Below are 15,358 nucleotides of genomic sequence, written 5' to 3'. Positions count from 1 at the left end.
GGCAGATAGTGACATTTCAAATGACAATACAAACCAGGTACCTACTGGCATCCACTTTAAAAGCATTCTAATTGTTATTCTGTAGCTTATGTTTACAGGTTGACTGATTCCTAGCTGGGACTTTCTTAGATAGTCTTTTTTTTCCCCTCTGTCCCCTATACCTACACTGCCTGGACACAGTATGTACTCCATAGGTCTTTGCTGGAAAATAAAATCAAACCCATCTAGGGAATCAATTCTGCAAGTTCTCTGATAGAAAGGAAACCACTCTTAAAATTTAAAATATCTCCAAAATTATTTTAAGAAATCTTTATATGATAAGTGACAAGAATGAAAGGGTTACAAAATTATAGAAGGGGTGGTAAGCATCTGGATTACTGGTTAAGACATAGATTGGAATGGCTACATCCATATTGGAGTTCCTGAGTTTGTGTTTTAAGTTCCACTCCTGATTCCAGCTTATTGCTAATGTAGATCTTTGGCGGCAACAAGTGGTGGTTATGGTTGAGATCCTGACAATCAGAGGAGAGACCTGGACTGAGTTCCCAGTTCTCAGGAATTCAGGGAATGAACCAGCAGGTGGGAGAGTTCTCTCTCTCTCTCTTACCTTTTAATAAATACTTTTTTTTAATCATAAGAGAAAAATAACAACATGATGGCAGCTACCCTAAGAGGAAAGATGCTATATATATTAACAAAATATTATTTTAGGTCAGTTCCATCCAATGTACTTCAATGAATTTCCTGAAAGCCAGAACAAAGGAGCTGCTCAGTACTGTGTGCCCAGCATCCTTATATTTAGTAACAGCAATCCCTTCCTTTGGGGGAACCACCATCTCCCTCTGTCTCTAGTTCAATGGGGCCACCAATCACAGGGCACAACTTCTGGCCGCAATTGGCCTGGGGAGGATCATGTGACCCAAGACATGCTAAAGGGAGAGAAGCACTTTGTTAGGGCTGTCTGAATGAAAAAGCCAGAAGCAGAAATGTAAGTATTTCTTAATTGTTGGACAAGCAATTTTCCAAAATCTATCAGGAAAAACAAAATTCCTTCCATAAAGAAGTTCCTCAATGATCTAAAATACATGTCACTATGGAAATAAGATGATGATGTTGACAATCTTCCAGCTAGGATGTTATAAAGACCCAGATGAGAATGTGGGTCTTCTATAACACGAAGAGTCACCCAGACACCCAGACAGAAACTTCCACAGCTCCCAGGAGTGAAGGTGTGACAGCGTGTGAGTGCTAGAACTGTACCATTTTCACTTTTACTTGTTTCTATGGTCAGTTCCCAGGACCCCTGGCCTATGCCGTCCACGTGGCCCAGGGTGGGCAGTCACATGGTGTCAGAGTCTAAAGGAAGCATGGCAAAGAAGGGTATTCCTGATTCTCCCTGAGGAAGTTCTACCTGGCCAAAGAAACGGCTTTCAAAAAAACAGTCCTGGACCTAGACCTGGAGCTTACCTGCCTCTATAGTATTGGACAAGTTATAGAACCTCTTTAACCTTTAATTTCCTGATGTGCAAAGTGGAAAAAAATACACATTTATTTATAGAGCACTGACACTGGCAGGTGCTCAGTGAAGCTCTAAAGTTACGGAGTACAGGAAAATGTGGGCCACATCCACATAAACAGAAAACTGCAAACGCACATCAGTAAGTCGATAATGACAGAGGGAAACAGAAGACCACAAGCAAGGGGGCAGCACACTGTTCTGAGAACTGAATGAGATCCTCTCCGATTCCTCAAGACAGATCTGTGCCTCCAGATCTACAAAATGTCCTAAGATCCTTTCTGAAGGAGATGTCAGCCAAGCGATGATTTAACCAACAGGCTAAGTATTAAAGTGTCCAAAATGCTCGTATACGACACTTGGGGCAGACCCTCCCTCCCCTTCTAGGGACCTTGTACCTTCCCTGGCTCAGCATCCCTCTGGCTCCTAAAGAGGCTTAGGTGACAAAAGGATGGAAGTATTTTTCATGCATTCAGGCTTTTTAGTTTTCTGCAAATCACAGTAATAGATTCTTCATCTCTATAAAAATGAAAGCAATGATGCAGTGAAATACTAGACATCAACAACAAAAAGCACACCAGTGCCTCATCTGGCACATTCTGGGAAGGGTGTTACCCTTCGGAAACAAAGGGAGATGGAGCTACTTGGCCCAGAGCCTATGGACACTCATGAATTATGCATCAGGAATCTTCTTCACATTCCTCTTCCCTGCTGCTTCACAGGAACCACATTAAATTGAGTTACATATCTCAGAGGCTTGCTTTGAGACACATGGATTATTTATCATGTTATACTGTTAGAAGGACTTATGAAATCTGCAAATGAAAGAGAAGGCTGCACATGTTTTTTAACCTCATTTTTATATCCCAAGGTCTGTTGACTTTCCAAATACTTGCACCAGGCAGGCTGTACAATTTATTCTTTGGTCACAAAATCACTTTCACACTTTATGCTACAAAAATTATCTTGTCCTTTTTCTTCAGTAAGCAGAAATGGGTCCTGATCTCAGTCTAACTTGGGCTCTTCTCTAATACCACCAACAGCTTCCCTCTGAGGCATCCCCTCAACTCCACCTAAACGTCTCAGGATTTTATTACCAACACCCTGAAGGTAGCACCATCAATTTTAGACAAATTGCCGCGCCCAGTTTTAGCCCAATCTATGACACTAACACAGAAAAAACAAAAAGAAAAATGTGGTAGACAACCCTACAACGGCACCATGATCCCTGCTTCCTGCTGTTCACATCTGCCTTGGAGAACTCCTTTCCCTAGTGTAGACAGGACCTGTGAGTTCATTCTAACCAAAAGAAAATAGCAAAAGTGATGGGATGTATGTGATTACATGTAGGTAATTATGTAAGACCAGAATGTCTGCCCTGCAAGGGACACTTTCCCTTGCTAGCTCTGATGAAATAACTGGCAATAGCAGAGAGGCCTATGTGGCAAGGAACTCAATGCAAGATCCAGCTGGTAGCCAGCAAGGACTGGTGAGTTCAGTCAATAGGTCACAAGGAATACGTTGTCAACAACCATGGAAGCCTGCAAATGGATTCTTTCCCAGTATAGCCTTAGAATGAGGTTGCAGCTATAGCCAGTATCTTTTTTTTTTTTTAAGATATTATTTAATTATTTAAGAGGTAGACTTACAGAGAGAAAGGTCTTCCACCCTCTGGTTCACTCCCCAAATGGCCACAATGACCAGAGCTGAGCCAGCCCAAAGCCAGGAGCCAGAAGCCTCCTCCAGGTCTCCCACGTGGGTGCAGGGGCTCAAACATTTGGGCCATCTTCTACTGCTTTCCCAGGCCATAGGAGAGCTTCATTGGAAGAGCAGCAGCCAGGACTAGAATCTATGCCCATGTGGGATGCTGGTGCGGCAGGCAGAAGATTAACCTACTCCATCACAGTGCTGGCCCTGTAAGTATCATTGTTCTATAAAGATTTACTTATATATCTGAAAGAGTTAGAAAAGAAAGACAGAGATCTTCCATACACTGGTTCACTCCCCAGATGGCCCCAATGGTAAGGGCTGGGCAAAGCAGAAGCCAGGAGACTGGAACTCCATTTAGGTCTCCCAGATGGGTGGTAGGGGCCCAAGCATTTGGGCCATCTTCCACTGCTTTCCCAGGCACATTAGCCGGGAGCTGGATTGGAAATGGAGCAGATGGGATTTGAACCAGAGCCCATATGAGATATTGCAGGCTACAGCTTAACCTGCTGTGTGCCACAATGCCAGCCTTTCAGCTAGTACTTGATTTCAGCCTGTGAGAGTCTGAAAAGACCCTGCCAAATTGTGCACAACTGCTTACCCAAAGAAACTATCAGTTAATAAATGGGCATCAACTGAGCCACTACATTTGCAGTAATATTGCTACAAAGCACTAGACAACCAGACAAACAAACTGAAGATGAGAAAAATAGCCCCTGTTATCTGAGAGCTCACCTGGTAGAAGGCCCTAATGAGCTGGGAGCTGGCCTGCATCCATAATTAGGCCTTGGTGTTAAGTCTAAAGAGATTTCAAAAGATATCAATGCCAGGTAAGTTTACCTGTATCTGACTGTGACCAAGCATCAAGGTAAAAATATGATCACTCTGTAATCATCTCTGAACATGGACAAAACCACATTGTCCAAGTTATAGAAAACACCAAATATTCCCTATACTCACTATTATACACACAAACTTTAGCCCTGATTCATTCCCACTGTTCCCTCCCTGCCATGTCTTATAGATAAGATTAAGGTATCCATTCACAGACGCACCCCTCCTCACACATCCAATACAGAGCAGAGCCCCACTTTCTTGAACCCTCCTCAGTGTCACCAAATCCAAATCCAAATTCTTCCTAGGAACCTTTTCCCGAGAGGGTCTGCAATTCCCCTGGCTTTGTGCTCACCCTCACCACAACCAGCAACAAAGCCAAGCTATTCAACTACCGGTGCATTCCCTAGGGTGCATAACTAGGTTTTTGGCTGGAGGGCACAGAGAAAACAGGAACAAGCAAACAAAATCAAGAAAATAATGAAAACAGCAAAATGATTTTATCATGAAAGTTTTACACAGAAATGGAAGCATAAACCAATAAACAATGAGTCCATATGCAGTTTAAATCATAAGAAAGCATCTCAAAATGAGAATAAGTTATTTGAAAAGTGGCAACAGAAATGAGAAAACTGAAAACTGATAAGACTCACACTTCAGACTGAATAAAAATGAACTCTACATAGGCTAAATAATTAAATATTAATAAAAACAGCTGAAATATAATGGACTACTTGATCAGACCCATGGAAAAACAATGAAATTCTCATATGAAAACAGTAAGAAAAAAAGATAGACCAACTTAGATACAAATCTTTTGCATGTAATGAAAAAAAAAAAAATGAACTACCCAAGAAATCCTGGCATCTCAGTGGAAAATATCTAAATACAGAATGTTGGCTTGATTTACAAGAAAAAATATCACATGTCTGAAGTATAAGAGTAAAGTCTGTAACAGAGAAATCCCAGGAGAAAATGGAGTAAACAGAAAAATGGAATTATCTTTAATCCTCTCAGTGGTCTAAAGAGGTACAGTCCAAACAGGTATAGCCACTACAGCAGTAAATTAGATAACAATCAAAGCTTGAAATTTTGGGCCATGCTAGAAGCTCCTTCACCACTAATAGCATTTTTTTTTAAAGATGCACATGTGTGAACGTGTACACATGTGTATACACACACACACGGAGACCTCCCACATGCTAGTTCACTCCCCAGAAGCCCACAACAGCAGAGCCCATAGTTGTGCCAGGGTGAAGCCAGAGCTGGGAACTCAATCCGAGTCTCCCATGTGGATGGCAGGGACCCAATTACTTGAGCCATCACCTGCTGCCTCCCAGGACATGCATTAGTAGGAAGTTGGAATCACAAGTGGGGCTCAGAAGCAAACCTAAGCACTCCAATATGGGATGCAGGCAACCCAAGTGGCACTTCAGCTACTGTGCAAATGACTACCTCACTGATAGTATTTTATATAATTATAACTTATCTGGAAAGCAACACAGAGAAGTTATAGTCCAGATATCGAACTCCTAGGAAACCTTTCACCAGAAATTATCTACTAAGATTTTATAATATTATCTATAATGGCAAATAGTTAGAAATGGCTTAAAAGTTTACTATGGAAATGTTTAATGAATCACACTGTTTAACACAAAGATATTAATATAAATACGAAAGCTTGAAATATGGAAAAAGTTTAGGATGTGATGTGACTCAAAAAAGCCAACTAAAAAATGCCAACTATCAAAATACAAATAAAGGCTAAAGAGCTATAATGTGCCAGGCACTTTTTGAGGCATTTTGGCCATATCTTAATTAGTTTTTTTAATGCCCTGCCAGTAAAGTAATATTATCCCCACTTTGTAATAAGGATACCAGAGCAAAGACAGATCAAATAATCAGCGTGATCACAGAGCTAGGGAACAAAGGAGATAGATGTAAGCTAAGAGACAACCCCAAAAGTTGTGTGTCTTAACCCTTGCACTGGCCTACTTCTTTTATGCAACTATTACGTTTGCAACTATAAATATCTGGGGATAGACTGTAAGATAATATGTGAGTATACTATAACTGTTATATAGAAATTAATTTAAAGATAGTTTAATTTTAAAAGCCACCAGCTTTAACACTACATAATTTACTCAATGAAAACAACCCAGACAATCAAGCACTGAATGATAGACCTGAAATATTCCATGAGAAGTTAAACTATACTTGTCTTTGGAAAGAGACTTGGCATTACTTCCTGTTAAAATTCTAATTTCACTCTTTTCTGGAAGAATGGAATGGAGGTGGAGACTAGTCCAGGTCAGGCTCCACACTATAGCCATCAGAATTGGGTGGAGGTCAGTATAAAGGGGTGATAGAGGGAAAGCTCGTGAGCTAAAGAGACAAAGCCACAGAAGGGGGACATGCAGAATGCAGTATCAGGACTCCCAGGCTGGATAGGGGCTGGTTTGCCCTCTTATTCAGGGTACCTCTTTGTTGAATAATCTAAGCTTCTATCTGTTTACAATGGGCAAGACTGGAAAACAAAACAAAACAAAACAAAACAAAACAAAAACACAGAGACCCTGTAAAAACGGCAGTGCATACCCAGGGTCATCTTTTTCCAAACAAGTGGATTCAGCAGCACTGTGTGGCAACATAAGGGTTGGGACAGATGCACACGCTTTGCCATTCAGGTGTGTGTGCTGTAGAGAACCAAGACTCTGTCTTCTCCAAGCAGTAAATTATTCCGTCTTCCCACAACTGCATTTTCAAGTCTTTCCAGTTTACTTGGACTTTTAGAATAACTCAATTTATTTTCTGCTCAAACCTCAAATGCTATTTTGATTAGTGTCACCATTCTCAGGTGGTAAATGGGAAGAGTGGGCCCTTTGGATTCCATGAGATGTGTGAATTTGAGAGCCCATGCTGCATGCTGAGAAGTACTTCCCGGGAAGTGGTGGTGATGGTGGGGAGATAAAGGAACCCCTAGATATGTATGAGCAGGACAGGAGACCCTGGAGTAGTGGGGGGTGGCAACCTGCTGTGTTTGCAGATCACCCCCTCCGGATTCCAGGTGACACTCTCTCCCTGACTGTGGCACTCCTGCAATCATTTCACAATACTGCACAGACGGTCAGGACAGAACTAATCCGTCGTCAAGGCTTCTGAGAACAGTAAAGCTGGAAGCTTCAACAGACATCACATTTTAAGGGAGCAGACTGAGTACAGCTGGGAAAAGAGGGATGTGAAACAATGCCCTGTAAATCTGATTTAACTGGTAGTACATCTCAGCCAGACTGGAATCTGTTATGTACAAAATGATTAATCACTGCCTCCTGGAAATATTCAAGGTCCTCTTGCCTATCTTAGGATGGACGGGGAAAAAAATCTAATGCTGAAATATGATTTTCAGACTTTTGTTCCTTCTACACTCTTTTAATAAAGTAGAATAAAAAATTCTGCGTTAGGCTTGGCTGAGTTATGGGGTTTACTGCCTAAGTGGTAAAGAACTCCATTCCTCAGTCCAATTGCTGAAGACAGCCTGAGTTATAAGCCTGAGAGAAGGAAAAATGCCTGTGCAACACCTCAGGCATCAAAGTATCAAATGTGATAACTGCTTCTGTCTCTGTGTGGTAGCCAGGGCATATGCTGTTGACGTACACGGCTGATGAATTATAAGCAGGAAGAGGGTAGGCAGTAAGAGAACAAAGCCTCGGGGCATTCCTTGAGGCACAGACTGGTGTAAGGGGGTACCTACCTTCTCCGCATACTCAGACACAATCTGCTTGATCTCGGCTGAGCAGAGGCCCACAATCTGGCCCACGGAGCTTGCGGTGAGACGGCTCTGCAGTGACATGGAAAGTACCTTCTCAAGGCCTTGTCTTTCACAGAACTAGAAAAGCTGAACACGCTGAGCTTTATCACAAAATGGACAACATTCTCAGGGAAAAACAGTATTTGGCCTCTGCCCACATTTTCACTGACAAGGGAGAAACAAGCCTTAGGACAAATGCCTTAACCTGCTCCCTTCCAAGTCACTCCCCTGACTGTGCTAGATGCTCCCAAAGCCTGCCAGTTCCTGGCAAACCATTCTTCATTGTCAGGGCCCCACTCCTGGGACTCTCTTCCTAAGGGTCATTAAGGAGAGCCCACAGAGGGATGAAAGAGCAAATGAGAAACAGTAAGGAATCTAGGAATCCCTGACATATCTCTTGATCGCCTGGGTCTTTGCTAGCTTCAAAAGGAACAATCCCTTCACCGCAGGTGGCTAAACCACTGCACAGGCCTTGAGCTGTGGAATGAGCAACCACAAACACAGTATTACACTTTCTACCTAGATGGTGTGGAAAGGAAGTAGGAGACACAGGCTCCTTTGGCATAGAGTGTAACGTGGTTCTAGAGGCAGGACTGATCCTGGTTCTTCTGCAGAAGGCCTGGAAGCCATCTCAGAAGGGAGGCCTTGCTCCTAGAAGTCCCCATGGACAGCAATATCATTTACTTTCAAAAGCTTCCTGGAGGAAGACCCTGAGGAACAGGAGCACCGAGTGCTGGGCACAGAGCAGGCTGTAGAATGTGGGCCTTCTGGTAGGAGGCTCCCTCAGAGCAGAGCCAGGTGGTGTCAAGACCCTCCCCTCCCCCTCCCCAGGGGCTGCTCTCTCACCTCTTCATTTGCCATGGCAGTCATTGTGGTCATCAGTGACTGGATACGCTGCTGAAAGAGGAATAGGGAGAGGCAGCAGTGAGCATTCTGACCACAGCACTGGTGCAGTGTGCATACAAGGACCTCAGGGGTGAAATCCAAGGGTTAATTTCCCTTGATGTTATTTTACCATAGGTTATGAAAGGAAATTGGAAGGTGTGAAAGGCCAGCTCAAAGCAGCCAGCTGTGGGAGGCGCTGGTTCTGTGGATGAGAGTCAAACCCCCCCCACTCCCACCACCAAATGACTTAAACGGAAACCTCAGATAGCCTCTATCGACCATGCACCTCTTCAGCTGCTTGAAGCTCATCCTCCTCATGGGTATCTGCTTTCTCTGTAGCTGACAGACTTGCAGGAAGTGTGGGTTTCTTGTCCTCTGCCTGGAAAGGAAGATGTGAAAACAGCTTAGCATTGAAGTCAGAGCCTCAGGACAGAAAGAACCACACACAATGAGGCACAAGTGTGAATGAAAACACACAAACACAAAGCTGGAGTTGCACCAGCCCAAAAGAGATTGGACCATTTGGAGGCCTGAGCCTCGAGCTGGTCCATCCTCCACTGGTGAATGCCTGCATCCATTTCCAAATGCTCACTGATTAAATCAACAGTATCGTTTGCCAAACTTATCCTCATGTTCTAAGAGGGCCTTTCCTCTGCTTTAACACTTTTAAGAGCAGATCACTGCTAGGGGAGTATTTCTTCAAACTGCCAGCCAAGATGCATTAGTGGGGCATAAAAGCATTTTAGCAAGTATGACTAGTGTCTATATAAATAAAAAGAACATGTCAACGTGCTCTGTAGGTAGTAAAAGCTTAGCTACTGCTTAGTGAAATCTTTGTTTTAGGGATGTATATACTGAATCATCATGGAAAACAAAATTTTTACTGCTGAGAGTGATAAGGAAAAAAGCTTGAAAACCACAGGTCTGAAGAATAAAAATGTAAACTGCTTCATCTGGTGATCAAGATGCATGCCTGGAACCAACTTCAGGTTCTAAATGTACCACACCACTCATGCAGATTAGTCTTCCTCAAACACAGGTTGAAAGTCTAGAGTTTTTAAAAATAATTTTTGTTTAACTGAAAGGCAGAGAGATAAACATGCATCTAAAGACACAACAACAGACAGACACATGCATGCAGCCATGGGGAAAAGGGAGATCAGGGAGAGATAATTCCTCATCCACTGATTCACTCCCCAAATGCCTGCAACAATCAAGACTGGATCAGACTAAAGTCAAGAACTGTGAACCCAACCTGGGTCTCTTACATAGGAGACAGGGACCCAAGTACTTGAGCCATCATCTGAGGCTTCCCAGGATATGAATTAGCAGGAAGTTGGAATCAGAAGCAGAACTGGGATTTAAATTCAGGTACTCTGATATGGGATGTGGGCATTCCAAACTCTGTCTTTACCAATGTGCCAAATGTCTGCCATGAGTTCTTGGGTTTTTTTTTTTTTTTTTTGCATTTTTTTGTCATTGTTCTTTTATGATTTATTGTTTATTTGAAAGTCAGAGTTACACAGAGAGAAGGAGAGGCAGGGGGAGAGAGAGAGGTCTTCCATCCACTGGTTCACTCTTCAACTGGCCCCAACAGCCAGAGCTGTGCCGATCCAAAACCAGGAGCCAGGAGCTTCCTCTGAGTCTCCCATGTGAGTACAGGGGCCCAAAGATGTGGGTCATCTTCTAATGCTTTTCCAGGCCATAGCAGAGAGCTGGATCAGAAGTAAAGCAGCCGGACTAGAATCGGTGCTCATATAGGATTGGCACTAAAGGCAGCGGCTTTACCCGCTATGCCACAGCACTGGCACCAAGTTCTTGGTTTTAATTTCACCTCTGCCATCCCCTAGCTGGGTGACTTCAGGCTTACCTATGATTTCTAAATAGCAGGGGCCTGCAGGACTGAAATAGGATTACTCTCAGGTGCCCTTTTTGAATCATCCCAACACTAGGATACTTTTTTATAACCAGTCTCCCATCGCCCAAGAGAACCTCCTCAGTCCTTAACTGCCTAGACATGGCTACAGGGGATAAGCCTTTCAACTCAAATGTGCCATCTGACATGAGAATGACAAGACAAACCCAACTGGAATACTAGCTCATGAACATCTCATGATTTTCCAGCCATAATCCAAATACCTTATTTCAGAATGCAGTCACATACACATTATCTTCAGACAAATTATGTATCAAATTAAATGTATATATCAAAGTCTTACTATAAACCAGATGACACGTGACATACTCAAATCTAGAAAATACCCTGCTCCAGAGGAAATGATTATGTAGTTGAATGACAATACATATCTGAAAAAAAAATGAGCAAACCAAAAAAGAAGATATCATAATCAGTGTGTGACTAATTGCCAATGAACTAGTAATAATGATAGTAACTCATATTAAATGTTTACATTGTGTTTGCTAATTCTAAATCATTTACATTTTGGTTTTCATAAAAATGCTATGAAGTAGGTACAAAGAATGCCCCTATTTAATCGATGCTATGAAGCAGAATACAACAATTAAATCAAGGAGAGGAATTAGGCTCTAAAACTAGTCAGCCCAGCGTTAGAACATGACTCTGGTCACCCTGGTTGGCCACCAAGGATGGAGAAGACAATCACCACAGGAAGCAGAGGAAGGCTGGGAAGCAGGAAAAGCAGAGGGGGGCAGAGAACAGCAGGAAGATGTCCTATTCAAGGAAATCTGGGGGTCGGGTGGGAGTGAGAGAAGCAATTATGAACAGATCTTAAGCTGCAAGACTATTTCTTAAGAGACCAATGACCACTGTAGCTGGCACTGGACTGTTTAGAATGAGGGGTTATGAGCACAGACTTTGCAGTCAGGACGAAGTGGATTCAGATTCTTATTATGACTCTTTAGGGCTATGTGACCTTAGACAAATCACTGAGACTCTTTGATCATCAGTTTTTTGACCTGAAAAGCAGGAATAAGTACACTTCACATAGAACTGTTAGGGGAATAAGTGAAAAAAATATATGTAGAACCCTTAATCAAAGGCCTGGAACACAGTAAAGGTCTGGCACTCTAAGATTTATGTGTCTACTCTACTGCCAACAATTAAGATCAACAAACACAAAAATTAACAGAACTCAAACTTCTTTGTGATGTTAGAGAACCTCATCCTGACTCACCTGGTTCTTCCACACTCAGCACACAGGCCTATAAGAAATGACTGCGTTCTATCTTGTTGCCTAGCAACCCAGGCACACACTGTCTACAGTCTCTCCCACCAGATTAGGCACACTCTGTGAGCCCTAAGAGTGGACTTAACCTTCATATTTTCTGAACTACGAGTTGGCCTCAGCAGATCCAGGTGGCATGACTTTGAGTGACCATTTACGTCTTGCCCCAAGATGAGCTGCCACTTTGGCTCCCAGTCTGCAGAGGCAGCTGGATGGAGATGCAGGGACCTGGCACGCATCCCTCTCACACAGGCTTGCCCAGCGACCAGGGCCTGGTCAGTGTCAAGCCTGACATCCCACTCCCCCTGGGCTTCCAAGGGAGTTGCTGCCCAGCTTGTCAAGGTCCAACAATGTAGGCTTGGGGAAAGTTTGTTCCCATCTTTCAATTTCAAGTATTCTCTCCCATTATCTATGCTTTTCTTACCTTCTCTGTTTTGCTTTGGCGGCTAAATCCATATCTCCTGTAGGTCACAAAAAAAGGAAAATTCAATCACCTTCAAAAACCACAATGAATTCAATCAAATGAATTTTGGTTGGATTTTTCTACAAAAGTTACCAGACAATTTAGGCTACCTGGTGATTAGAGAAAATGTTACAAGTGCCTAATCACACACATAATCCATTGTTTTTCCAACTAGATGGCTAGCCATTCCATTTGCTATATCAACCTCAGATAGTATAGAGTATTTTCCTTAAGTGTAATCATTACTTCTTTGAACCAGGAACTGTATTCTAGAGCCACAGTTTAAGTTAAGAGCCTTAAAAATACTGGCATAAACAAATGTGAAAGTGTTTGCTCAAGCAGAACATGCTCTCTAGTGGCCATTTTAATAATTTTGAGTCCAGCACAATTTTTATTCTCAAACATAACCCAAGCATGACGTCAATAATTCTGCACACTTATTTCAAGCAACCTGAACTTCACAGAAACACACAAACTCACTTAAGTTTAAATTAGTTTATTTTCTGGCTCTAATTAATTTATGCTTTAATAAAAAGTAAGTAAATACAAAAACCATTCAGCCTAAAACGAAAAGCATAATGCAATACATGCAGCTTCACCTACCTTCAAGTGGTTTGTAAGGAAATAATGTTATATGTAACCCTTTAAGAAAAACAAATGAAGGGCTTCGCTGTGCTCCAGCTCACGCAGTGCCTTACTGCGGGGCAGTGTGCTGCTTCCACGGCTCTGGGGCCTCTGGCCTCACTCCCCTCCCATTCTTCTTGTTCATTCCTTATCCAATTTCTCACTGGCCTGATCTGCATTTATCAATATAGCCTCTCCCTCCAAAGAAGGCAGGACTTCTTCCACAGCAGCTTCGTTAAGGCTTCTCTACTATGGTCTTGCTCAGCAGCTATTTAGCCTCATCTATAGCAGCTCAACTTACAGACTTACTTGATCCCCTGACTGAATAGAGCACTTTGCACACACTGAGCAGCCCGCCCCCATACCCCTTGCCTCCCAGCTCTAAAGCGGCCTCTCTGAAGCACACATGTGTGGCCCTGGTCTGTCCATCTCTTCATCTTGTTCCTCTTGTTTACCAGATGGTAATTAGGTTCAACTGTCTGGTTGTTGGTCAGTATCCTTCTCCTTGAGGGCAATAATTCTTTTAAATTTTGTATTTGCAATGTTTGTTGAGTGAATACACTACACATAAGTGAAAAATTGCAAAACTCAATGACTCAAAAGTATTGCCTGGGGGATGGTGTCGTGGCATAGCTGGTTAAGCACCGCCTACAGACTGGCATCCCATATGGGCACCAATTCGAGTCCTGGCTGCTCCACTTCTGATACAACTCCCTGCTAATGCACCTGAGAAAGCAATGGATGACTGCCCAAAGTGCTTGGGACTGTACCACCTTTTGGGAGATCCAGAAGCAGCTCTGGTCTCTTGGCTTTGACCTGGCCCAGCCCCAGCCATTGCAGACATCTGGGGAGAGAACCAGCAGATGGAAGACTTCTTCCTCTAACTCTGACTTAAAATAAAATAAAATAAAAAATAAATAAAATAAATTAAAAAAAATAAAATAAAATAAAGAAAAAGAAGAAATATTGCCTGGCTTTGTAAAAGCTTGTCATGAAACTGGAGAAACCGAGAAGTCACTGCTGGGCAGTGTGCCCATCCCTTAGGCATACATCTACTGGCCTAAAAGTGTGGCAGACTAAAAAAAAAAAAAGTGTGGCAGACTTAGTCCAAGGTTAAATTCTGGTATCCACACAAATTTTACAAAGGACCTTATGGCAGATTCTGTGTATTTATTTAATCACTATTCATCCTCCTATATTGCAGAGGGTAGAAAATTAAGACCCTATTCCTCATACTCCTTTGCACCTAGGCTCCTGAGGGCTATTTTCTACCAATCAGATACATTTGCTGGAGTTTTGAAGGTGAAACAGTTAAGGGAGGAGAGAGGGAGGACACAAAGATCCATTATGTTTGTGGGGAATCAAAGTAGGAACAGCCTGGCTCTAGGGCAACCAGCTATCACAGCGGCTTCCTGGTTTTACAGAAAGGGCTTCCTAGTTTTGGCAGAAGCAGTGTGGTTCCCTCATCAGCCGCTATAGCCATCAGCTTTCCAATTCCCTAAGCTGCTAGCTAGCTTCCTGATTGTGGCAGCAAAGCCATCATCCTTGGCCCAGTTCTAATGTAAGGTTTAGAAGCCAACTCTGTCTCAGCCCAGTTTCCATCAATCCCTGTAATCGATGCCTTCTGCTGAAACTAGTGGGAGAACACTGTGTTCTCAACCAGGGAACAATGCATGGTCTTGTCAAAGTTTCCCACTCCCAGAGCATTCCTGCTTCTGGAGTATTCTTTCCTTTTCTATGCCATTATCTGTATAGACCCTTAGCAAAAGACATACCCTTGGGCAGACTGCCCCTATCTAAGGCCCAGAGACCTTGAACAGAAAGTAAGCAACTAAATCTGAGTGAATCAATCCCAGATCCCATCTACTCCTTAAAGATACAGGCTCTATGAAGAATTTTTTTTAATTAATTTATTTATTTGAAAGAGTTATAGAGAAAGAGGCAGAGACACAGAGAGATCTTTCATCTGCCAGTTCACTCCCCAAATGGCCACAATGGCAAGGGCTAAGCCAGGCCAAAGCCAGGAGCTTCATCCTGATCTCCCACATAGGTAGCAGCATCCCAAGCACTTGGACCATCTTCTTCTGCTTTCCTAAGTGCGTTAGCAAGGAGCTGGATTGGAGGCGGAGCATCTGAGACTTAAACTGGTACCTTTACGGGATTCCAGCATCGTAGGTGGCAGCTTTACTTGCTATGCCATAATGCCAGCCCCAGGGAGACTCTGATCATGCAAAACTAAGTTAAGCCCTCCAACTCTGTGTTTCTGTGTTTATATGACCAGTGCACTCGTTGGTTGGTATACACTAATTACTTGT

General features: G+C 42.8%; 1 protein-coding gene across 3 annotated transcripts in view; it reads right to left on the bottom strand.

Annotated features, from left to right (window-relative positions):
* Positions 1 to 15,358, bottom strand: part of CCDC93 (coiled-coil domain containing 93) — a 126,047-nt gene that overhangs the window by 52,925 nt on the left and 57,764 nt on the right. For 2 of the 3 annotated variants that reach the window (XM_062185269.1, XM_062185360.1), the window contains exons 8-11: positions 12,381 to 12,417; positions 9,037 to 9,129; positions 8,712 to 8,762; positions 7,809 to 7,895 (exon numbers count right to left, since the gene is read on the bottom strand). In XM_062185269.1, the coding sequence (XP_062041253.1) occupies positions 7,809 to 7,895; positions 8,712 to 8,762; positions 9,037 to 9,129; positions 12,381 to 12,417 (268 nt within the window). The remainder of the gene's footprint in view (positions 1 to 7,808; positions 7,896 to 8,711; positions 8,763 to 9,036; positions 9,130 to 12,380; positions 12,418 to 15,358) is intronic. The other variant, XM_062185314.1, reaches the window with a different exon arrangement.

Source organism: Lepus europaeus, chromosome 1, assembly GCF_033115175.1.
Source record: "Lepus europaeus isolate LE1 chromosome 1, mLepTim1.pri, whole genome shotgun sequence".
Classification (NCBI taxonomy): Eukaryota; Metazoa; Chordata; class Mammalia; order Lagomorpha; family Leporidae; genus Lepus; species Lepus europaeus.
This window is presented reverse-complemented; position numbering and strand designations above follow the sequence as displayed.